Source organism: Lupinus angustifolius, chromosome LG09 (genome assembly GCF_001865875.1).
Source record: "Lupinus angustifolius cultivar Tanjil chromosome LG09, LupAngTanjil_v1.0, whole genome shotgun sequence".
Classification (NCBI taxonomy): Eukaryota; Viridiplantae; Streptophyta; class Magnoliopsida; order Fabales; family Fabaceae; genus Lupinus; species Lupinus angustifolius.
This window is the reverse complement of record NC_032017.1, coordinates 14,245,795-14,272,416: the sequence shown is the minus strand read 5'-3', so window position 1 is coordinate 14,272,416 and position 26,622 is coordinate 14,245,795. Positions and strand designations below refer to the sequence as shown.

General features: G+C 32.9%; 3 protein-coding genes and 1 non-coding gene across 6 annotated transcripts; 2 read left to right on the top strand and 2 right to left on the bottom strand.

The window, feature by feature from the left end:
- TRNAA-UGC lies at positions 7,290-7,362 on the bottom strand. Its single transcript has one exon. It is a non-coding gene; the product is annotated as a tRNA-Ala (tRNA).
- On the top strand, positions 14,855-16,796 carry LOC109356688 (myb family transcription factor PHL8-like). Of its 3 annotated transcripts, none has more exons than XM_019600164.1 (6): positions 14,855-15,155; positions 15,255-15,331; positions 15,431-15,485; positions 15,576-15,651; positions 15,753-15,822; positions 16,143-16,796. In XM_019600164.1, exons 1-6 carry the CDS (start codon positions 15,023-15,025, stop codon positions 16,710-16,712), a joined length of 981 nt encoding a protein of 326 aa, XP_019455709.1. In that variant the 5' UTR covers positions 14,855-15,022; the 3' UTR covers positions 16,713-16,796. The 3 variants fall into 3 exon arrangements, with proteins under 3 accessions (XP_019455709.1, XP_019455710.1, XP_019455711.1); XM_019600165.1 differs by having other exon boundaries at positions 14,856-15,155; positions 15,431-15,484; positions 15,581-15,651; XM_019600166.1 differs by lacking the exon at positions 15,255-15,331 and having other exon boundaries at positions 14,857-15,155.
- LOC109356687 ((R)-mandelonitrile lyase-like) lies at positions 18,548-21,279 on the top strand. Its single transcript, XM_019600162.1, has 3 exons — positions 18,548-18,736; positions 18,993-19,644; positions 20,217-21,279. The coding sequence occupies exons 1-3, from the start codon at positions 18,641-18,643 to the stop codon at positions 21,089-21,091; spliced, it is 1,623 nt and encodes a 540-aa protein (XP_019455707.1). The 5' UTR covers positions 18,548-18,640; the 3' UTR covers positions 21,092-21,279.
- Positions 21,321-22,209, bottom strand: LOC109356689 (E3 ubiquitin-protein ligase RNF181-like). The gene has a single exon (XM_019600167.1). The coding sequence runs from the start codon at positions 22,100-22,102 to the stop codon at positions 21,428-21,430; it is 675 nt and encodes a 224-aa protein (XP_019455712.1). The 5' UTR covers positions 22,103-22,209; the 3' UTR covers positions 21,321-21,427.

Here is a 26,622-nt window from a genome sequence, read left to right as displayed (position 1 = left end):
GATGTCGATGATGGGTGAGCTGACTTTCTTCCTTGGGCTTCAAATTAAACAAATGGAAAGTGGCATTTTCATCCGTCAGTCGAAGTATTGCAAGGAATTAATGAAGAAATTCGATATGGAGTAGTGTAAAGACGCATCTACACCTATGACTTCTACATGCTATCTGGACAAAGATGAAAAGGGAAAAGCGATTGAGATAATCAAATATCATGGGATAATCGACTCATTATTGTACTTAGCTGCTAGCCGCCCCGATATTATGTTTAGCATTTGTATGTGTGCTAGCTTTCAAGCTTTTCCAAAAGAATCGCATTATATTGCTATAAAATGTATCATGAGATATCTAAAGGGAACTATAAATATGGGATTATGGTATCCTAGGGATGCCTCCCTATCCTTGGTAGGTTACTCCGATTCCGACTTCGCTGGGTGTAAGTTGAATCACAAAAGCACTAGTGGGACTTTTCACCTATTAGACAACTCCCTAGTTGCGTGGCATAGTAAAAAGCAAGTGTGCGTTGCTTTGTCCACTGTTGAAGCGGAATATATTGTCGCTGGCGTGTGTTGCGCTCAAATCCTTTGGATGAAGCAACAACTTAAGGACTTTGAGCTCATATTAGAAAAGATCTCTATTAAGTGTGATAACACGAGTGCCATTAACCTTTCCAAGAATCCCTTCTTGCATTCTAGAACTACGCATATTGAAATGAGACATCATTTCTTGTGTGATCATGTTCAAAAAGGTGATTGTATATTAGAATTTGTTGAAACATCTAAACAATTAGCAGATATTTTCACCAAGCTCCTCTCATGAGATACTTTCTATGTTCTTCGAAGAGAACTAGGAATCCTTGATGAAAAATATCTTGATTGATGATTTGTGATTACCTTGCATGACCCCTCATGAATGCTTTATAAATAATGTTGAATGCTTATGATTCCTTATATAATCCATGATTTTGTACTTAAATGCTTTAAATATATGTGATTGCTTAAAATTAATTTGCCAATAAGTTTGAAATTCATGCATCCTTTTAAAAACATCCAAAATGTTGTATCTGATGCATTTAATCGATTAAGTAAATCCGTTAATCGATTACCTGGGCCAACAATTTTAAACCTGACAATTTTAACTCAGGTTAATCGATTAAGGGATGCTGTTAATTGATTAACGACATCAGTATATTAGAAACATAAGTGTTTCTAGGCATTTTTCAAAACACCATTCATCCTCTTTTCTCTTAAATCTCACAGGAACAAGTCCAACATCATCCCTAAGCTTCAACCTAGCCCCAAACAGAATCACTCCATACATTTCCACTCCATAAATCGGCTTCCTCATCTCCCACTTTCAAGAAATTCATTTTTCCCAAATTGAAAACCCTACCCTAGGTTTCCCTCAACCTTCCTCTAAACCTTCATCATAGTTCAGTGATTGATTGCTATGGATAGAGAACGTGCTAAGAGAATCAAAACAACCGCGCAACGTCCACCGCGTGCTCCAAAACCTGTGCCACCTCAACAACCAAGACAGGACCGCGGGGACCCATACTATTCATTGATTCTACAATAAACCCGGTTGCTGAAATTTCAGGGAAGAAAACCTACATATATTCAGTTTGCGAATTTGACTTGGCTAGCGGAACAGAACTTCGATTTTCCGCATGGTTTGCAAGCTCAAGGGGTTGTCCCCTTCTTGGAATTGAAAGGTAACTTTTACCCTGCTCTAGTTAGGGAATACTATGCCAACGTCAGATACAAAGATGGGAAATATTGATCGATGATTGTTGGAAAATTGTTTGAAAATAATGAAGATGTATTTATGCCGTGGGTGGTTTAGCTTGTTCAGGTGTTAGTTTAAGTGATTGTGGTTGGGAAGACAACAACTCGTTTGATGCTGTCTAAATGTATAAGTCGTGTTTGCGTAGACCTTAATTATATGTTCAAGGCGAATTGACCAAAGTTGGGTCACTGTCTGTGGAAAATAAACTCCTACTTTACTTGATTGCCTACATATTGATTTAGAGAAACACAAATCATGCACAACCTACTGTGAATGATTTGAGGTTCATGTTTGCGGTGAAGGAGAACATAATGATAAATTGGTCTAACGAGATTCTGAAGGTCATGTATAGCATCTCCACCTCTCAATCAAGGCTACTTCCTTATAGTATCTTCATATCCTGAGTTATTGACTATCTACATATTGATATTTCAGATACTATAGTGTTGGACTGCTCAGACAAGGATCACTTGATTGGTTAAAGTGATTCATAAAATGGGTATTTACAAGTACGGTAACACATGGCAATATCAAGAGGACTTCAACAATGTGAACATTGATCCTTCCGGTGAAGATGATCAAGATAATAATCAAGAGCCATTTGCTGCAACTCAGGGGGAATATTCAGGACATGCATCACAGGAACCTACTTTTGAACAAGCTTACATGGATGCCATGGAACAACGTCTCAACAATGGGATGGACCTTCACTTTCAGTCTCTCAAGGACTCGTATCATACGGATTTGGAGCATTTTGAGAAGCGTCAAAATGCATACATTGACAACCATTACTAATCCTTGCGGAACCATATTCAGACCACTACTGACTCTCAGACTAGAAGACTATGTGCTGAGTTCAACAAGTTGAGTGCCTTCATCAAGGGTGGTAGTAGCTCGTTGATTCCTGACAACCATAATCCTCCATCTCATCCTTAGATAGGAACCTTTAGAGTCTTAGTTTAGCCTTCTAGCTAATGGACATTGTTAATCCTTGTTTCCTCTTGAGAAATTTTTTTTTATGTTGCATCGCTGCTCTTATTTGGATTGTAATAACTCTATAACTTCTGCTGAACTACTGTTTTACAACTTAACCTTTTGTGTTAAAATAATTTTGAATTATCGTTTTCATACTTGATCTTTAATTATGTTGCATATAGCACTTTACTTTGTCTTAACTGGTTCTTGATCATGATTGGTATATGTTACTATATCGAATGATTATGTCTATTGCTAACTGCTCATACATATCCAATGCTTAACTTGATATATCATAACCTTTCATGCCATTAAAACTGTTCTATTGTTGTTTGTTGTCCATTTAATCGATTAAGGGCTTTAGTTAATCGATTAAATGATGAAAAATTGTGCATTTGTTCAAGCTTCTCACAACTGGTTAATTAGTTACTTACCCAAAATTTAATTGATTAACTACAGTCTGTTATAATCATCATAATTCTCCTAACTTTTGACTAGAATTGAATATTTTTATCCTTTTGATAATGTCAAAAGGGGGAGAAAGGTTGGTTGTTGTGTTACATACATTTTGTAGGTTGTATAATAAGTTTTGCAGGTTGTCTTTACCAAGCTTCCGTATATGATGTTTGCTTACCTACAAGGAAGCAAATGCGCTTCAACTTTGTTCTTTGAAAAACAGCCATTAACAACCATTCTCCAAATTCATCATCAAGCTAATCCATAAATAATTGAAGAATTTTGATGTAGTGTTTGTCATCATCAAAAAGGGGGAGATTGAGAGTGTAAAGTATCAAGGATAGCACTAGCATTTCTCTGCCTAGGTTTTGATGAAGACAAGGTTATATTAAAGCTTGAAGATGGCTCAACAATCAACATGCATTATGCTCATTTGGTCATATCTAGACTAGGACATAATTTGAGTCTATATTCTAAGTAGTCTGGGATGTGTGCCATAGTAAGTGAGTATAGGTTAGGTGAACCTAGGTGCTAGTCTCTTAAGCCATCTTAATTGTCATATCATATCCATGAGACATATCATCTAGTTAATTGTATGTTCATGCATTAATCATACATGTTATATGTGCATATTAGGCATAATATAATTGCTAGAACATGTATATATGTTGTGCATAACATATGAGAAGTTTACCTTTTGAAACATGTGCATTAATGTTCCAGCTAATCGATTAACGTGGTGACTTAATCGATTAACTCAACTATTTTTCTGTTAAATCAGTGTTTTCTGTTTGAACTGTTTTCTGTGTCATTCTGTTGCATGGTTAATCGATTAACGAGTAGTCTTAATCGATTAGCTAGTCTATTATTTGTTATAACTGAATTCTAGTTCAACAGTTTAACTGTTTGCAACCAATGTAACCGCCTAAACACCATACTCTAAATAAGAGGCAACATTCATAAAACCATATCATTGTATTCTATTGTATATGATTGTTTAGAGAGTATTTTCATATTTGTTTTACTGATTTTGCAAGAGAGATTGCATGCGTGAGAAGAGAGATATTATGCTATTTTGATTTCTATCATTTGTTTACTATTTTGCATAATTCAATGTTCATTCTTATCTTGCTCACATGATCATGCATTAGATAGATTGTTAGAGAGATTATATGTATGTTGCTTTTGATTAACTCACATAAATCTTGATGGCTTAATTGATTAGTAAGTGTGTTAGTCTTTGAGTCTTTTTCTTGTAATATTCCAAGCATTATTGTGCTTAGTATACCTTGCTGTTTAATGTGTTTTTTGTGTATTTTTGGATTAGTCTCTTGGTGTGAGATCACCACAGAGATTGAGATTCTTCACCAAGGCTAGGAGGTCTTGATTTGAGGACAAGAATCTTGGCTGAGGCTGTTTCGTGAGAAAGGTTTTCTCAGGCGAAGGGTAGAGTCAAACCAAGGATTTAGGGGTCCTAGATTTCAAGAAAGACGCATCATATGTGCTTGTAATTGAATTGGTGTGTGTATTCATACTGTATCTCAATATTGTGAAGAAGACAATCTCCTTATATCAGAAGGGGAGACCTGGATGTAGTTTGCAGTGGACCGCAAACAACCAGGATAAAAATCCTTTTGTGCACTCTTTTTCTCTCTTAATCTTCTTTAAGTTTCTTGCCGTTATAAATTGAATCTGCAATTGATATTATGGATATTTGTTTACTGCCATATGCTTAATATTTGTTCGTAAAAATATTTGTATTATATCTGTTCAATTGTGTTTAAATAACTGTGCAATTTGCATGTCTGATCATTCTGTTCTGTGCAATAGTTAATCGATTAAAACATGATGTTAATCGATTAACTTGGTTGTTTCCAGCAGTTGGGTTATTGGTTCAAGAAGTGGTGATTGATAACCGCTATACCTATTCAACCCCACTCTTCTAGGTGTTCCTAGGCCACTGATACATAACACATTATATGTAAGACATTTCCTCGATGTTATGCATATTGAAAAAATGTGTTTGAAAGTCTTATTGGTACCTTACTCAATGTCCACGGTAAGATCAAAGATGGCTTAAATGCAAGGTTGGACTTGGTTAGTATGGGAATAAGAAAGGAATTAGGACCGATAATGAAGGAAAAACGTACATTTCTACCTCCAACAACTTATACTTTGTCGAGGAAGGAGAAAATTGAATTTTGTAAATTTATTCATAGTGTTAAAATTCTAGAAGGATACTCTTCCAACATTTATATGGGAGATCACAATTTGTATGGGAGATCACAATTTTTTTTATCTTCCATGAGTTTGTTCTTTAGTAGCAATAATGTTTTGTTCTTCTTTATTTTCGTCTTTCGATTATTAAGTTATGTATGGTTGTATTAACAAATGTCATAGGGACATTGTTTATGTATACAAAAGAAAAATTTTATTACTAGAAAACTAAGCTTGGTACTTTGAAATGTTAAAACATCATTTTTTCAGAAAAAACTTTATTTGTTAACATTCCTCATTATTTTAAGAGAGAGTAGGACTCATAGGGTAAATTGATTTATAAGAGGACTAGTGCATAATAAATTAATTAAGGACAAGTGTTTATCATGGGAAATCTAACTTATTGCAGGTGGTTGTTGAAGGTGGGATAAAGGATGGTTTATTTTGTTTTTTGGTAAATAAAGAAATGATTATTAATTTAATACAATGTATAATGTATATTTATAAAGAGAATATAGACGAGCCCAACAATTTGAATAATTTGACCTAAGATAGAAATAAAATAAATATGTTGATTATAAATGTTCTTCTAAATATGCTAAAACATTATAGTTGGAAAGGAAGAAGATGAAAACAAGGAGCATCTTTTTATGTTTGTTCCTCATCGATAGAGTACAAGTCATAACATTTTTTATAGTAATAAAAAACCCGTAGTTTCTATGAGTAAAATGTCATTCGAGTTCTTAACAGATTTATGGTTGAACAACTTAATTCTTAAAGATATGTCTATTAACTAATTTACTTTAAAGATTAAAATGAATATCATATTTGTCTTTAAGACTAGCATGATATTATGGAAGTATCACATGTGACATTCCAAATAAACCACACTTAGTATTCCACATGCATCCCACGTGACATGCACATTTGGCTCTTCCATAAACTTATTTGTTAGATATAATCTTTAAAAGATTAAGTTGGTTAACCACAAATCTTTCAACAAATCGAATGACTTTTAACTCATTTCCATTATCAAATGGTTGGAAAAGCTTTCATGTATTTTGTTTATAAGATTCTCACGTGCAAGAATCAACTCATCAACACTTTTATTTGAAGCCATGGATATATTCTTCCTTATTTCTTAAAAGTGTGATATGGTTGTTGTGAACTAGGGTTAAACTTGTGGGTGTCTTTGAAAGGATTTAAAAGGCATATAAAGATATAATAATAGAGTATGTGGTGGAGAAAGTGGGTGTGAGGTGTTTATCACTGCTTTGCCATAACATCAATTCATGTTCCCTTTCTTATTAGTGCAAATGGGGGCATATTTCTTGCCGCGTAAGGGAACTTTTATCTTCATGCAAGTAGACAGTGACTCAAAGTTGGGATAATAAGAGTATAATATTTATATTTTGACAGTATAAAGATTTATACATAATTAATGAATCATTTATTATTCATTTATATTACTTTTATTTAAGAGTTATTAATAATTATAAATGAATGATAATGATGCACTGATAATATACTATTACATCAATGTGTAAATCTTTTTCTCCAAACATAAATATATATAAGTTGGAGTAGAATGTTTATGCAATTATAGGGACAACATTTACACCATCAGGTGCATATATAGTCACCAATTAACTGGGGAGAAAACTCATGCCACGTTCAAAGTTTTCACTGACCTTGGAGATTTAAAGTTCAGGACTAATTAAAGTAGCATTAGATGGAGTTGACACATTATGATTTATGAAAGTTGATACAGAGAGCCTAAAACAAGAACAGTAAAAGTTTTTTCGTTAGGCAGAGGGTAAATCAAATAGATCAATCACAGTGAAAAAGACTAAAAAGATGGAGATGCGGGGGATCGAACCCCGTGCCTCTCGCATGCAAAGCGAGCGCTCTACCATTTGAGCTACATCCCCATGTGAATAGCTGGACATTTATGGCGTTTTGAAACGTTTTAAAATTCAGTTGAAAATCTAAATTTGATTTTGGAGTTTTTATCTGATGACTTAAGATTTGAAGGTGCTTATTCTTTAATACTCGAAATTCTTCATCTTATCTGAATTATCAAATAGCCAGACTTAGAAAGCACATTAATTCAACAGTCAAGACTTTGAAAATTTTAATTCTATTCCTTTTTTCAAAATGGTAATAACTAGTACTAGTATTAAACATAGTTATATGTGTAACTCATTTATCCTATGTATTGAACTTGGTGTACTCATTTATTTTATGTACCATATATATAGGAGACAAACCACATCACAACATGAAGACATCTTTTGTCTTAAAAGAGTGTATCATTTCATATGCTAGTGATTGATCAGAAAAATATTTAATTATTATTTTTTTAACTTAAATATATTTTTCAACCAATTATAAGTAATGGTACATAGAATGACATACCGAAAGCCGATACTCCATATAAGAATGGATGTCTAGTACCATAGCTTCTATACCCATAAAACAAACATAAACCTTATTATTTTTGCAAGACAATTATTTCATCACATGGTAAAAAACATTTCTTACTATATAGTGCACAGTGCCAGGATGTGTTTTATGCCATGGCCCAGGGACAATGCTTCACCGGCATGTAGCTACTAGGTAGAGTAAATTTTTTTATTGAAAAGAGGCTTGAAGACACTTCATTTCAATTTTCCTATGAATTCTTAGTAATGCATTTGTGTATCAGCCACGTCAGCAAACCATGTGCAAAACTTGCTTCTGTCAAAATTCTTAGCAAATACACACAAGTAGAAGAAATGTGTTTAATCTGGAAATGCCTTGAATTCCAAAGTAATGATGATATACAAGATTGCAAAAATCATGTTGATAGTAATCTTGGTATTGTAAAATGAACTTTCAGTTGAAATATTTGGTGCACTAGTGCAATCAGTTTGAATTTCATTCGATCTATGCATTGTAATTTGGTTATGATTATTAAATCATAAAAATAGAAAATGAAAGTCATATTTTGACTACCATGAATATAATGAGTTGAGTCACCATTGGCCAGAAAAGGTTTGTTTCAAGGGAACTGGATCTTCTGTCCCTTGGAGTTCCTGTTCCTGTGTCCCAATCTAATCATTTTTTGCCAACAAATAAAAATAACACTTTATTTTAATTTTATTTTATAAAAATAAAATATTAAATCCATGTATTTAAACATAAATGGTGTGGGACAGGATTGGGGACACCATTTTAGTACAGGTAATCCCCATCCTGTTTTAAGTGTGCAGTGAGCTGTTATTAAGAGTGCACTTATCATTGGTTTCATAACTTAATTAACAATCTGAGCATGATAGTTTATGAATAATAAGTTACTCTTAATTCTGAAAGACTCCTTTTATTTTTTTGGATATGATTCTCAATCTCTTTTATATTTTATGTATATGATAACTATTATATTGGGTTACACGTCTAATACGCGTTTGACTTAGTTGACTAAACATACATCAAATATTGTTACAGGATGATTTTTCCATAGTTGGGCTGGTACATCAAATCCAAAATTGGGCTAGGTTTTTTATAGCAGTTGGCTGAGCTCTACTGATATTTAGTCTTAAGTCTTAACCATAGCTAAATGTGACGCGATACGTGTATGTGGTTCACATGCATTAGAAGGATAAGAACATGAACATTGAAGTTAAATTTTGGTCTACTAATTAGTTTCTTGAGACTTTATAACTGGTTATTTGGGTAAATTTGAGAGACTAATGCATTGCAGTGCACAATGGTGATATTTGATCACATTCTATGGTAAAAAACAATCATTTTCTTGTCAAATATCTAACTTCAGCAAGGAAGGAAGAAAAATATAATCTTGAATCTTGTCATAAATGATAGAGGATAAAATATTAACTGAGCCTCCATACTTTATTCTGCTTCTATTCCTTGTAGCAAAAAGTAGCTTCACATTCTAAGGGATTATATTGTTCTTTCACCATTCCATGCATGACATATTGTGACATGTTTGAAATTTAAGATTGTAATTAACATGATGATCCAGTTACTTAAATGCCCTTCATATTTCTCAGTTTATAAGATTGCCTGAACTGGTTTTTGACAAGGGGAATCTATATCCCTCAAGCTTTTACAGTAAAAGTAAACAAAAAGAAAATGAAATGAAGGCCACAAAAAGCTGAGAGGAAAACATAATTACAGATCTTCATGGAAAAAAATAATTCTTTCCAAATCTTACTAATCTAATTTTCTTAGCTTCATTGAGCTCCTAAAATAATTTCATACTGCAATCTGCATCTCAGATATTGAAAAATAACTAAACCAATCTAATTCTTAATTTTTGTTGCAGTGCTCTTCCAATTATGGAATTGAATCACTTTATGAGGACCAGAAGCATGTGGTACTTTGGGTTTAGTCATATGAAATAAGTAGCTATACATTATCAATATGTCATTACATGAAGGGTGAATATTCTTCTATGATGTTGTTTTGTCTCTTCAATACCTTGGATGCTTGAACAAAATGTTGTGCCCCATTGAGATTCTAGAATTAATACCCTTATCCTTTGGAGGAAACTGGTATCCAATGTTCAAAAACTATTAGCCAAGTAGGAATTTCTAGATAGAGTGAGAGACCTACTCATAATTTGAAAAATGTATTGCAATTTGCCAACTTTTAACTTAGAATATTTTATTAAATATTTAATTCACTCATATGTTCTTTAATGAACCTTGGATATACTTGAATCATAATGGGATGGTAAATGTTCTGTCATCTAGCTAGTTCAATTATTTGATGCACTCAGTTCTATTTGCCCTATAAATCTTTTCCTTTTTATTACTTCCTAAGAATCCATATCCACAAATGTTGTGAAGTAACTTGAACAGTTGAGCCCTATCACAATAATGACACCTTATAGGTGTGGATATATAATGTTTCAAGTTTACTAATTATTTGGAATATGTCTCCGTCTAACTTATGTTTTGCTTACTCAAATTAAGCATAGGAGTGCAACAGAATCATATAACAGTCTTATAGATAATACTTTATGCTTACTCTACCACTCTTACAATTTACCTAGTGACATATTACTCACCTCATAACATTTTTTTCTTTCAGTAAGTTTCAATTATTATGTGATGGGATGTTGACAAGTTCCTTTTGCTTCTCCTTTTTGTGATTCCTGAGGCCACATTCTTCTTCTCATCTTCTTTCACTGCTTTTGGATTTGTGATGAGATCTTCCTATGATGTGTCCAATAAAAGAATAATTATTATTGATGAGGCAACTTTGCTGACTTTTGATTCACCAGACCTCCTTTTCTTTGGCAGCAGTAGGGCCTGAGGATAGTAGATGTACGTAGTATACAGCCCTGTCCTCGAAAACGAATAGACTATTTCCAAGATTTGAACTTGTAAGTTCATAATTACTAAGCAACAACCTTAGTCCCTTTCACTTTGGATCATCGTGGAATCTCCTTTACCTGCTGTGGAATATAATAAAGCATGAAAGGAACTTGTTAAAGAGAAAGGTCTATTAATTACTCTCCCTTATTATTTTGCTGTTTTTCAAACATTTGGTCCACATACCACAAAATACACGTCAATAATTATATTCCTTTCTTTCAATGTGAGCATAGTCCATCTTTAAAACCTTATCTATAGAATAATATTACATATACACATTTCTACACACATACATTCTTATTCTGCCACCTAACCATGATATGAGAGATTTGAAACATGGTGATATCTAACAAGCAATTTTCTATCATATAATTGTAACTATTGGTTAATGGACTTTTCAGTTTTCACATCAAGGCCTGTCTCACATTTCACCACTTGAATTGTGTTCAGTCAACTAATCAGGAAATCAGAATATTATTTGGAAGTGTGGCCATTCTGATGAACTTTCTAAAATAAAGTTTGGTAAATGATTTTCCTCACTCTTGAATCACAAGAGATATTATTAAACTGTTCTAGTAGACATGCAAGGACTCCATGGTACTGAAATTGCATGCTTTAGAAGCCAATCATTTTATGTTGATCCTAGTTATCAAACTCTAGAAGGGAACACAAGAAATCTTAAGAGTGACTTACTCAAATTGACTTTTACTTTTTTTGTACTAAGGTATCATCTTATTTTTCGGGTAATAATTCATTTTCGGTGTGTGGTTGTTTCTCCCAATAAGTGTTGCTCACAGAAATCGTATTATTAACTTTTAATCTTTCTAGGGATCTAATAGACCTTATACTACTAGATCAATATCTTGTTGATACTCAAATTTACTTTTTGATTTGTTGTTGGCCATTATAAACTTCTTTTTTCTTTTTGGTGAAAATTTCTTTTCTTTTCTTCATCTTAGATATTGATCACAGGTACATCATTAAAGCATACCCTTTGGAATAATCTTTTTATGAAGAGTGAGCCCTTTAGATTTCTTGCTTCCATATTACAAAGAAAAAGTGCATAACCACATTGTGCCTTGCCATCTCCCTGCAACTCAATGGTTCAGGACATATCTCTTTCAAGGAGGCAGCGGGGATTCGACTTCCCCTGGTAGGGTACTACGAAAGGAAGTTTATCATGGATTATCAAAAAGGATTAAAATTGATTTTTCCTGGGTCGATGCCCGAGCGGTTAATGGGGACGGACTGTAAATTCGTAGTTTTAGTTTCTTATTAACTTTCATTACCTATTTTGTCAATCAACATAATTTATTATAGGAAATTATAATATCATTCCGTCATCTGACACCACCTAATTGGATTAAGATTTGATTGTTGATATTGTAATAGTTCAACGATAAAAGGGCAATATAGAGAGGGAGCCTCTAAGTACATTGCAATTGGAAAAGAAAGTTTAAGGTTCCATTTAGTTTGACCAAATATTCGTTTATTGCATTCTATTTTCATGAATAATTGTTCAGAAAATAGTGATGACATTTTTTTTCTTCCCAGCATTTTCTATATAAAAAATTGAAAACAGAACATAGAACAAAAATAAGGTTACATGTTTACAATTATTAATGAAATAAAAATGTTTTCTTAGACTAAACATGCCCTTATCTTTTTTCTACAGTAAATGAACATCTTATGCATGTTTTGTCTCAATTTCTTGATGGAATACAGCTTTACATTGTTGGATTACATATACATAAACCTAATGATTGATTGGGCTAGTGCATAATTATGTCATGCCAAGCACTGAACTCTGATAATGTCCCTTAATGAACTATGGGGGTTGAGATTCCTTTGTTTGGATAATCCAAGAAAATGTTACCTTTAAATGTCTTGAACAAACATCTATTTCTTTAGAGCCATTTTGATAGGAGCCACATCTTAATCAAAAAACATGGTTCATTAATTCTCTTTCTTCTACCATAATTTCTTTGTATGAAACATGGGGTCCAAAATTCTAATCCTGGATTCTTTTATTCCTCCATCCATATATTGTGCAAAAAGAATCTTCCAATCATACAACACATACATTTCATCAAAGAAAATAAATCTTCCCTGCTAAGAAAAACATTAGCCATTGCAGTAACAATTTTTTTATTATATGAACAGTATCCCCTTATCTAGAACCAATCTCTCTTTTGGAGTATGTGGCTCTCCTCCCAACAAGCGTCACTCATAAGAATTGAACCATTAACATTTTGGTCATCCTTAGTGCCTTATACCATTAGACGCGAGCACTTTGTTGGACAGTAACAAATTTAACAAAATAACAAGCTCCTACTACAATTAATTTTGTAGTTATTTAATATTTGATTGGTTGCATTTAATATTGGCAATTAGGTCCGCCCTTCTCATGCACATACAATCCCATCAAAATTAGGGTAGACATAGACATGCCCATTTTTAAATAGGACATGAAATATTATGTATTGTCAGCATTAAACATGGGTAGTGCAGACTTCTGGGGCACAATAAATTAAAAAAACTAAAAATGATCTAATACATGAAACATTGCATTGTAAGATATTATATATGATCTTTTATTTTTTATTTCACCGCTGAAACATTGCAATATTCATGTTATCGAATTACATGGATATATAGTATGACACTGAGATTTAAAACACAAAACATAACACCTTGTTTTGTATAAACCGGACATACAATTAATTGGTAATACATTTGAAAAATTCTTACATTCTACTCGAATGATCAGAACATGAATTACTTTTGCTATAAAATTTCTTATTATAGTATTCATTAATTCTTATGGGCAAAAAGAACATGTTTGGTAGACAATTTAAGGTATATGGACACATTTTCCATACCATGCCCATCCAAAACGTGAGGACATGCCACATGAATATGACCCAAATTGTCAATGATAGTTGCCCTCAATTGACAATGTGCGTGTGCAAATCAATTATCAAAATTAAATACAGAAACAAAAAAGAGGAAATGAAATTTGAAGGAAAGTTTGATTTATTTAGTGTTTAGTCTTAACTTTCATCCACCAGAAGAAAATATCCACAACAATTAAGAGCATTCACATATTCTTTTTTTCCACTTAAAGCTTCTCATTACACCATTAGGGATGATGAAATTCAAACATGTGGTTACCCATTCAAACCGAACCCAAATTTAATAGGGAAAACTCAATGTGATTGGGTTCGGGTTTTACCCAGGTTTAATTTTCGAATTTTACCCGGATTTAATTTTCGTGTTCGGGTTTGGTAGAGCAAAGAGTCTAACCCAAACTCGCCCGAAGTAATGTAATTCAATTTAAAATTAAAATTTTTATTATGTGCCCATTGTTTTTAATTTCTTACTTTACTTTACATACTATTGGATTCAAACATAAAAGAAATGAAATAATACGATAAAATAGAAATGCTAGAAAAAAATGAAACGAAAATGATATCATACTTTATTTAATACATTTATAATTTTCAGATTTTTTTCGGGTTCGGGGATCATATCTTTATTTTCAACCTCGTTAAGTTCGGGTTCGGATTTTAAAGTTCAGGTTTGGATATGCGCAAATCCGACCCCTACACTCCCATTGCCATTCCTAGTTGCACCTTGCACCTATTATTCATAATGGTGGGCCTATCTGATTCAGTAGAGAATCAACAGGAGAGTGAGGGTGAAGTGGGAAAACAGCAAGATAAAAACAAACCACACACTTTTCCTCTTTTCTCTCCTTTTAAGACTCAAAATTGAGCTGTTTTCCTTTCTCCATCTTAGCTGCATTGGAGATTCTCTCCAACCCATTCAAGTCAAAGAAGTTTAAGGAGAAATTTTATTTATTAAGAACAAAAAAATGAAAAGTATTGGTCTAGTTGTGTAAGGTCCCGCTAGATCCAAAAAGACCAAAAAGTAAGAGTTTGATTCCTGGAAGCAACATTTGTTCGGATAGACAGACACATGGATACCCTTATAATACCCGAAAAAAGGAAAAGTAAGTATGAAATGGCATATATTCCCCCCAACATAACCCCACTTATGTCTCCTGATATGGAGTGAGATCATAGAACAGCACAACTCCAACTTATAAAGAGAACTACAGCTACCACTTATTGACGCATAGCTAAAAGGATCAAAAGATATATACTTATGTATCAGTATGCATTAACTTATCAAAAAATAGCAAATGGATCAGCAAAATATGCAAAACCAATGTGTGCACTTTGTTCTATCCACTGATGCAAAACCAAGGCTAAAGTGGACTCCTGAGCTTCACCAAAGATTCACTGATGCAACCAATCAACTTGGAGGACCAGAAAGTAAGTATAGTACAATCTTAGTAACCTTACAAATTTGATATTACACTTTAGATCATATCTTAGCTAATAATATATATTTCACACTATAAATGTAAGCAGAGGCAACACCAAAGAGTCTTATGAGAGTGATGGGGGTTCCAGGACTCACTTTGTACCATCTGAAGAGTCATTTACAGGCATTTTCCTTTACTGATGAATAGCATGATTTCTTTGTTTTTTTGTTTACATATACTTCATGAATCTGAAAATATAAATATTACTGTTTCTGGTTACAGAAATATAGACTTGGGAAAACACAACAGGTAGAAACATGCTCTGAAAATAAACAAGGTGAGTTGAAGTATATCTACTTTAACATTAATAGCATGATTGGTCATTTTCTAAGTTGATATATTATTGTTGATGTTTTTTCTGGTCCAGATTATAAAGAAATCAAGAGCAGTGATGATCATTGCAGCAAGGAAATCAATGTTGGGGCCCAGAATCAAATTGCTGAGTAATATTTAGAAATGGATCAAATACTTGAACTTTTTTATTTATTTATTGTGGAAATTGTATTGCCTAGAGATTTTAGTGATCAAATTCTCTGTTTAACAGAAACTTGCAGATAGCTAAGGCTCTCCAAATGCAAATGGAAGTACAAAGGAAACTTCACGAACAAATTGAGGTATCACATAACTGAAATGACTCAACTTATAGCAGTTCTCATCTAAAAAACTGAGACAACAATAAATTTGGGTCTTACAATCATACATGAATGATTATGATTAAAAGTTAGTTATTGGTCACATGATCACTTAAAAAAGTCATGTGCGTGTATCTTTTAATCTTGACCGTTCAAATAAGATCCAATGATTCATATTAATTGTTTTCATTTCTCATAATAATAGCGCGATGTTCTTATGGCTCCCTCACATGAACTAGCTTATATATGAATTCTGACTGGTGCATAAGGACATGCTAATCAAAGTTGGCTTCTGATATCAGGTGCAGAAAAATTTGCAACTTAAAATAGAAGCTCAAGGGCAGTATTTACAATCAGTGTTAAAAAAAGCACATGAAGCACTAGGTGGATACAATTCTTCCAAAGTAGGAATAGAACTTACAAAAGCTGAACTTTCTCACCTAGTTACAATAATCAACAATGCTTCTCCAATTTCAGAACTTACAGAAACAAAAGGATTAAGTTTAAGCTATGGTGAGAGGAAACAAGATAGAGGTACTATGTGTTCACTTGAAAGTTCTTTGACATCTTCTGAAAGCTCTGAGAGAAAGGAAGTGAAAAATCCTATGGAATTTAATACTATTGCACTTGAAATGCCATTAATGGAAATTAAGCATGGAGGGAAAGGATCCAATGGAAGAAAGAGAAGTGGTGAAACTGATTCTGATGGTAGCTGTGTTGAACAACCATGTGGTAAAAAATGTGCCAAGAATTTGGAGAAACCCAAGTTGTTAGAATTGATTGACTTGAACAACCAATATGATTGTGACATGGGTTCTGGTTCAAAAACAACATTAGACTTAAATTGCAGTTCAAGCTTTTGGGAAACATGAAGATTGTTTTCTACTTTGTACTTATTATATGAACATATATGCAGCAAAATAATTATCATAAAAGAAATCTGTTTATATAGTATTGTATATGTTATAATGAAAAGAAAGTTTAAGTGATTGTATATCCTAGTCAAGAAAAAGTGTAATACACATATGAATATGATCATATGTTGTGGCACATCTTTCTCATCCTCTTTTTTTTATTCAATTTTCATTCTCAAAACTTAAAAAAACATACCCCAAGATTTCCTTATGAAGCACAATGAAGGCAAACATTTATGTTTCTTACTATTAAATTAACTAACCATAGCTCTTACTATTACTAAAGAAAACTTATAGAACCATAATAACACTCAAACATTGGAGCAGCTTGGAGGAAATGATACTAAAAGTTGGTGATTGCTATAATTAACTCTTAAAACTTGATATATATTCATACCAAAGTTATAGATCATGCAGAAGAGTCCCACTTATTCCTTTGGATTCACCCCTTCATCATATATTAATGGTCAAGAAAAGCCATAATACGCATATTGATGCTAATATTAGGTCACAGGGGAACCAAATTCCACTATAACAATTTGGTAACAGCCACCCACTATAAGGCAGCATAAATCATTGCGTGGTCTGAGACTAATGATTTCATCCAAATTCTAGTTCATGATCCATTAATGACTTAAAATTAAATAGATTATTTCAAATTAGTTTAGGAGATATGATTGTGATTGTTTCAAGCACGACAAGACAGATGTTCGGTTATACCAGCATATATCAAAAAATATTTTGTCATCCTCCATATAAAATGGGAGACACTCCATAAGAAAATAACATCTAACATTCTATTACTCTTGCATTCTATTTTTTATACACATATGTCTCATTCACACAACACCTTGTCAGAATTCCACTTTTCTACCTAGCAACCTCCATACCTAAGGAACAATAATTATTGATACTAAACTATATAATAATTTCTTCTAATCTGTATCATCTTTCTATTTTGTATACATTTTTCCACAAACTCTACATGCAATTCAACAATATTATTCACACGTGTTACCTTAAATTTATAGTTTTTGTTTTCTAATTATAGTTGGATTAATCACATTCTATGTGCACCAATGATAGTAATACATTTTTTTAACACTCTATTTAGTACACTTTTTGTTATTGATAGAGTTCCAACTTCCATGCCAGTCAACTCTATTTATAAACGTCACATAAACTTCTCCTGATTAAAGAATGTATTGAGAGATAAGTATATCACCAACAGTTTTCTACGTGTGAGGGAGAAAGCTGTGTAATAAGCCTCTTCCTATGCAATTATGCCAAAAGCTTGTTGAGGTGGGCACATAATTTATGATTATTTTCTTTTTTCACTTTATAGGTCTCCATTGACTTGCTAAAAAGTTAGATTTGTTAGAATTTAAAAAAAAATAGTTAAACTGATTTGATGAAATTATTAAACTAGATAAAATATAAATTGTTTGACTTGGTTGTGAAATTGTTACATGATTTAGTACAAGGAATTCCAATTAAATTCTCATAATTAATGATGTATTAATGATTTAAAATTAAATAAATTTCAAATCAATAGTGAATATGTAATTGTGTACCATGTAATAATTATTCAACAACAAGATTATTTTAATAAAACCTAGAGATTTTCTAATGTCACCCACTTATGGAATTAAGGTAGAAGGAAAAACATCATGACCCCAACAAACAACGGTTGTAGCCAACATAGGAAGAATGAATGATTAGTTAGGCCATGCGCATTTTCTAAATAAATGATGCTGTGAACACTTTAATCAATTGGTATGACCAGCCAAGAGAGAATCAATAATTTGTATTAGCCCACATTAGTAAATAAAATCATACCCTCCCTATACTCAAAAACCAATCCATTACCCACTGAAATTCTAGTTATGGAGCTTCTAAAAACAAAACAAGTGCATAACCTTCTAACAGTACTTTTGCTATTTTTATTTGCAAATTTGAGTTTCTCTTTTCCTACAGAGCCTCCTCAAGGTAAGTTACATATCTCACTTAATCTTGTCCATATGTTGTCCTGGACCAATGAAAATATGTCATGCTAATTAAAAAATTTAAACATTCATAATTATTGTTGTTTTTTACTCCATTGTCATTGGTTCGGATATCATATCGGACAGGAATAAGACAACAAATCTTTGTTCCTCAATTTTGGTTGTTTTCTTATTAAGCTTGACACATGGTTTTTATTGATTAGTCTCTACAACTACCACTTAAACTATGTACATAGGTAACAGAAAATGGCACATGACTTCAGATGTTAAGGAAGTAGCAGGCAAAGCTTATGACTACATCATAGTTGGAGGAGGCACATGTGGTTGTCCATTGGCTGCAACCTTATCAAGGAAATTCTCTGTGCTTTTGATAGAAAGAGGTGGTTCACCATATGGAAATCCCTTAATAATAGATAGAAGATACTATGGTTTTCCATTAGTTGAAACAGATAGGTATATGTCAGTAGCACAAAGTTTTATCTCACAGGAAGGGGTTAGAAATGTTAGAGGAAGAGTTCTTGGTGGTTCATCAGCTATAAATGGAGGATTTTATAGTAGAGCAAGTGATGAATTTGTTACCAAAGTTGGTTGGGACAAAGAACTAGTGAAAGAAAGTTATGAATGGGTGGAATCTAAGGTTGTTTTTTCACCTTGGTTTCTCACACCATGGCAATCTGTTGCTGAATTCAGCCTCCTTGAAGCAGGTTTTTTACCATATAATGGGTTTAGCTTGGAACATTTGGAGGGGACTAAGATTTCTGGTAGTGTGTTTGATGAATTTGGAAAGAGACACACTGCAGCTGATCTTTTACATGAAGGGAACCCAAACACTCTCACAGTCCTTGTGAATGCCACAGTAAAGAGTGTCATCTTCCATCACAATGGTAAGAAATAAATCAGAACTTATTTAGGCATGTTGCATGATTGTGTGCTTATTCATATGTTTTTTTGAAAAAGTTAAAAAAACAAGAAACTTATTTTCATAAATAAATTTCTTTGATAAGCTTATTAAAATAGGATGAGGACCACCGGTCTTAAGTTGGTGTCTCCAACCTTGTACCGCCTGATAGTATAGTATCATATAAGACATTAAAAATGTTCATTCTTATGTGTCTTTTCATTCCCCTTGCTGAAAGAAAATAGAATATTACGTGACATCATAGTATTGGACAGGATATGATTGGAGACACCAACTTGAGACAAATGATCTTCATTCATTAAAATAAGCTAAAAATACTTATAAGGTCGTAATCTATTAATACCCTCAGCAAACAAACATTTATTGATACAAGAGTACAGAGGGTACTCCAACCTTTATTAATAATATTGTGTTATGTTCTTAATTCAGTGATGTAATACCATCAGAATACAAAAGAACTATCCTAGTTGATACTAGCAATTTTTTACTCATCAATTCAGCATTCAATCTTGAACTTTGATCACTCAAATGCTGTAGGTAAGAAGAAAGAGACTAGAGCTAAGGGTATAAGGTTCATCCAAAGCAATGGTACCTTAGATGAAACTCATGAAGCCTACATAAGAAAGCCCAAGAATTCAACTTCAAGGGGTGATGTCATACTAGCAGCAGGTGCATTAGGTAGCCCCCAAATTCTGTTGCTAAGTGGCATAGGACCAAAAGAACAACTAAAGAAGTTCAATATTCCACTAGTGCTTGATATGAAAGAGGTTGGGCAAGGAATGCAAGATAACCCTTGCATAGCAGTGTTGGTGGATTCCAAGCCACAGAATAGACTACCTGATCCACCACAAGTTGTTGGCATAACAGATGACTTAAAAATCATAGTTGAGGCATCAATTCTGCCCCTAAGTTTCAATGCAACAAGGGTTAACTTTGCTGCCAAGGTAGCAATGCCTTCTTCAAAAGGGATGCTTGAACTGAACAACACAGATCCCAGGTTAAACCCTTCTGTGAAGTTCAACTATCTAGCAAGTGAAAATGATATGGTAGAATGTGTCAAGATGACAAAACTACTTGATAGAATTGCAAGGTCTAAGTCTGTTGCAATTTTCCTTGGTGAGTCAAGGGAAAATAAATTGACATCTATTGAGAATGACCTCAGAAACTTTTGCAAGAAAAATGTAAGAACTATCTATCATTATCATGGGGGGTGCAGGGTTGGATCAGTTGTTGATAAGCACTATAAGGTTTTTGGTGTGAAGGGATTGAGGGTATTGGATGGCTCAACTTTTTCTGAGTCACCAGGCACAAATCCAATGGCTACACTGCTGATGCTAGGAAGATACCAAGGAATCAAGATTCTCAGAGAAAGGGAAGCAGATTCTGATTCTGGTGTTAAAGAAAAGCCATGATACCAGTAATGACAATTCAGTTTGTAAAAAAATAAGCCAAAGCCAAGCATTTAGGTGGGTATGACAATGTACTTTTGACTTGAGATTGAGAATCACATTCAACTTTTTCATATAAAGCCATTACATTATTCTCTTGCTCATATTCCTTAGATTAACCTTGAACCAGAAAATATTAATAAATCTTTCCATATTGTTTAATCATACAAGTAATAATTATAAAGAAAAAGGAGACAAGGAAAAAAATCATGATTTTATTTATTGGCATAATTTTGTGCATTTTGTTCCTATACATCTATTCACAAAGTTGAAAAACAACACTTATAACAACAAATTTCTTCACTGGTCCTCTACTTCAGCAGAATCACTAGGACTGGATGAATTATAACTGGAATCACCAGAATTAGCTTCATTTGCATCATTGCTTCTCCTACTACCTCTATTAATAGAAAAACTAATCCAAATTTCTCCACCACCAACCCTCCTTCTCTCACCACCTTCATCGTCACTTTTCCTTCCACCATCTTTCTCCTCAACAGGCATCTCATACCTACAAACAGGGCAATTCCCATGAATCCCAAGCCACTTCTCAATGCAATTAGAGTGAAATTTATGATTACAAGGCATAACCTTTGCCACCCCACCAACCTCAAAATCCTCCAAACAAACCACACATTCTCCAAGATCATCACTTTCTTCAATTTCCACACTTGGCATGGCCTCAACTGATTCTTTTGAAGCTGGTGGGTGCCCAATTTTGCTACTACCAAGTTCATGAAACAAGTTCTCAAGGCTTGAAGCACCATCAATAACTACCATCCCTTGTGTAAAGGGGTTCACCAAGATGATTCTTTGACTCTGTGAACGTTCATTATCTTCAGTTTCATGATCTGGGTCTTCGTTATTTCTCCCTGAGAAGCCAAGAATGAAAGGCAAGAACATAGACATGTCTCTGTTTCTCACTAATCTTTCAAACAGAGAGGAGATTTCAGAAACTTCTGGCACAGAAGCCATTGATCGAATTCAAAAACAAAGAATAAAGAAAAGATCTTTTCGGATTGGTAAGAATATTGAGATGAATTGTTGTGAATGGAAAGAAGTGAATATAAAGGGAGAAGAGAGAGAAAATAAATGTGCGCACATTGAAAGAGAGAGAAAGGTGTAGAAGAATCTGGAACATTGTTGGCATGTGAATCTAACCGTCCATGTTTATCTTAATCGATTTCATCCCAATTTCTGTCCATTCTCGATCATTTTTAATGATGATACTTATTTTTATTTAATATTTTATAGATTAAGTTAATTACTGTAAAAAAATTAATGATTATTGAGAGCAATATAATATTATAAAAAATATTATATAAATCGATATAATTATAAATTATTACATTTTTTAATGAACGTATTCTTTTTAAGAGGACAAGGAATTTGATAACATTTTTATTTGATCACTATCCATCCTAGGTGAGGCAGATCTTTAGTCATTATTAAGGTACAGGGGTATATGATGCTTGTGAGAACACACCTCATCACCATATTGGCCCATTCCTTTGCCGCCACAACAGGCTATATATGGCTGGAAACGCTTTGAACTAAGTCGAATTAGAGCTCAATTTGATCTAGCTTGATAAAGATTTGTTCAGTTTGAAATTTGACCCGAATTCGAAATAAGTTATTTTATTAACTCAAATTTAGTTCGGTTAAAGTTCATGAACTATTCGACTTAATTCAAATTGCTTCATTTGGACAACTCAAATAATTAAATCAATTTAAAAAATTCTATATTAGGTTTATCATTTTATTTACAAGTCCAATACATGGGTCATGGTATAATAACAATAAACATAAAAAAAATAGTTGATATATATATATATATATATATATATATATATCGGGTTGGCTAATAAACTTAACGAGTCAAACATAGCTCAAGTTCAACTCATTTATTTAACGGTATCAATTTTCAATTCAAAATCAGCTCATTTGGTTCATGAACTAAGTTTGTCAAGCTAAATAACAATTGAATTTTGAAAGAATATCAAGTTAGTTCGATTTATTGATAACCCTGAGACTATGTTTGGTTCTACTGAAAATATAATAAAAGAAAATGTGAGGAGAGAAAAGTAGAAGAAAAGTTTTTTCCCACCATTTGATTTGAAAGAAATCAAAGGAATAAAAGAAAAAAAATGCAATGTAACCTACTAAAAACTTTTATTTTCATATATAGAGAGAAAATAGATGAAAAAGTTATATTTGATCTATTAATAAGCCTTGTTTTTTGTTGTTTGAATATTTTTTAATTTAATAATTTTTTCTTTCATTTATATCATACAATTAAAAATCGTTCTTCTCTTATTATATTTATTTTTTCAACTTTTATTCCACTCATTTTTCTCTTAAAACAAATACGGTGTAAAGTAATATAAATAAATGTGGATTATGTAACGATTGTGTAGAAACATTTACATCGATAATAAATTTAAAAAATCCAAATTTAGTATATACTAAAATTATATCATATATATATATATATATACCGACACAAATACTACTATACTCATGATATACTGTATCATTGTGACTTGTAGATGGGTGAGGGGACATCCCTTGCCTGCAGTGATTTATTTGGGCTGGTCCAAAACATGACCCCCTAACTTTAATAATAATAGGATACTTTTCCATGCTAGTGTTTTAAGTCCCTTATAATGTTGGTTTAGATTATACTGAAATTTTGTTTTTTTTACCGAGTAAATTATACTCATATCCTCTAAGTTTTATTAAAATTATACAAATCATCTATCTCTTTTTAAACCTGCAAAAACACCCTAATTTATATATATATATATATGAGAATAATATATCTCCTTGTATGAGGAGATAACTTATCTCCTCTAACCAGTAAAAATGTAACATGTGTGCTATTTTGTTTATTTTAAAAAATATTTTTATAGAAAATGATGAAACATGACACATGTCATGATTTCACTGGCAGGAGGAGATAACTTATCTCCTTATACAAGGAGATACTTCATTCCATATATATATATATATATTACATTGACTATCATGCAGGAGAAATAAGTATAATCTTTTAAATAAAAAAGACAATGAATGTAATTAAGTTAAACAAAATATAATATAGTATGAAGACAAATCCAAAAAATATACGAGTCAATACTTCTTTATTATTATTTTTGGTTCGTTACGATATAATATAAGAGTGGTTTAAACAATATCTCTTTAGGATTGTTAATGCACTTTGTACAATAAATAATGAAGATGCATTGACTTATATTATTTGGACTTATCTCCATAATGTATCATGTTTTGTTTAACTTAGTTGCATTTATCACATTTTTTATTTAAAAGATTACACTTATTTCACTGTAATAAAAATATATAAATTAGTTGCATTTATCACGTTTTTTATTTAAAAGATTATATTTACTTCATTGTAATGAAAATATATAAATTAGGGGTTTGTGTAGAGCTAGAAAAGTAAGAGGTGGTTTGTATAATTTCACTAAAACTCAGGAGTGTCAGTATAATTTACTCTTCTTTTTTGTACTACTAAGATATCATTTCACTTTTTTTGGGTAATGAATTGATCTCTTTCAGAATGTGCACATGCCTGTTAGGAGTCTCACATTGAGTATAATAGCAAACTCAATGTGGTACTTAAGCCATGAGGCTCTCCCACCTAATAGAGTAGTCTTTTGGGTTGGACTCTCCTTATGTGCTTAAGTCCTAACAATTGATGATTTCATTGAGAGTTGTGTCACAGAAAAGGCTACCTATAGGCTGTATTAAGGTATATTATCGAATACTGATAGGTGAGTGAAACCGCCAAAAGAGAAAGGGCTACCATCGGGTCAGTGCTGATAGAGTGATAGCCGCCATGGACGTTGGCCCTTAAAGGGGGCAGCAATGTTAGGAGTCCCACATTGAGTATAATAGCTGTTGATTTATATGATTGAATGTGGTTTGGGCTTGTTTGGGCATCAGTTTTATCTTATATTGGATTATCTTAAGCTTATGTTAGCTTAGCTTCATTTCTTTCCCTTAATAGAAAGTTGTTAGGGAAGTTATTTAACCACTTGGGGCTCTTTTGTATTCATTCTATTCCATTCAATGAGAATGAGTTTATTCATTCCTAACTTCTCTTTTTTCTCTGAATTCTAAGATGGTATCAGAGCAAAATTTGTTCTGATTCATCTTCTCCTTTTTTTATTTCTTCTTTTCACCATTGCAGTTTCTTCTTCTCCTTCGATTTCTCTCTCTGTTGCAAATTCCTTCTTCTTCTCTACTACTGAATCAATTCCTCTTTCTCATTGATTTCAATTCCTCTTCTGAACAATGGCGAATCAAAGTTTTGAAGACTACATTGTGAATCCCTCTAATCCTTACTTTCTTCACTCTAACGAGAATCCTGCGCTAACTCTCGTTTCTCCTCCTCTCAATGGCAAAAACTATCACTCCTGGTCCAGAGCTATGAAACTAGCTCTCCAATCCAAAAATAATTTGAAGTTCATAGACAAATCCTTGATCCAACCGCCAATGCTTCATCCTCTTTATGAACAATGGATTCGGTGCAATACTTTGGTGTTATCCTGGTTACAACATTCAGTTGATGAAACAATTGTGAAATCCATCCTTTGGATTGATGAAGCAGCTGATGCTTGGAAGGATCTTCATGATAGGTATTCACAGGGAGATATCTTTCGTATAGCTGATCTTCAAGAAGAGTTCTATAGAATGACTTAAGGTAATCAATCAATTTTTGATTATTTTACTCAATTGAAGATTCTGTGGGAAGAAATTGAGAATTATAGAGATATAGGTCATTGCAAGTGTGCAACTCCTTGTACTTGTGGCCAAATTGACCTAGTTAAGAGGCATATGGAACAAAATTATGTGATTAGATTCCTTAAAGGCTTGAATGACCAATACTCACAAGTTAGGTCTCAAATCATGCTTTTAGAGCATCTTCCTAATATCAGCAAGGTGTTTTCAATGTTGACACAATAAGAGAGACAGTTCAATGTTCCAATGCTCTCTGACTTAAAGGCCTTGACAATCAATTCCCAAGGGAATTCTCAGTTCATGAATTTTAATGTGAACAGAGAAAGAGGTAACAACACTTTCAGAGGAAATAGAGGAAGAGGTAGGATGCCTTACAATAGTGTAGTCAGAGGAAATAATGCTAGGTTCTGTACTCATTGTGAAAAGACCAATCATACAGTGGACACATGTTTCTTAAAGCATGGCTATCCACCTGGTTATCACTACACCAGATCAGAGAGATCAGCTAATGTTGTTGATAGTTTTCCTATAGAGGTTGAGCATGGACATGATGGATACTATCAGAATGAAGGTGATCATAGTGCAATTAAGAATAACAAGAGTCAGGGCTTCACTGATGATCAAGTGAAATCTATCCTGGAATTGCTTGAAAGAAATAAGAATGATGGTAGCAAGGTCAATTCTACAATTTCTAATGGTATAATAGCAACTAATACCACTGCATTGCCCCC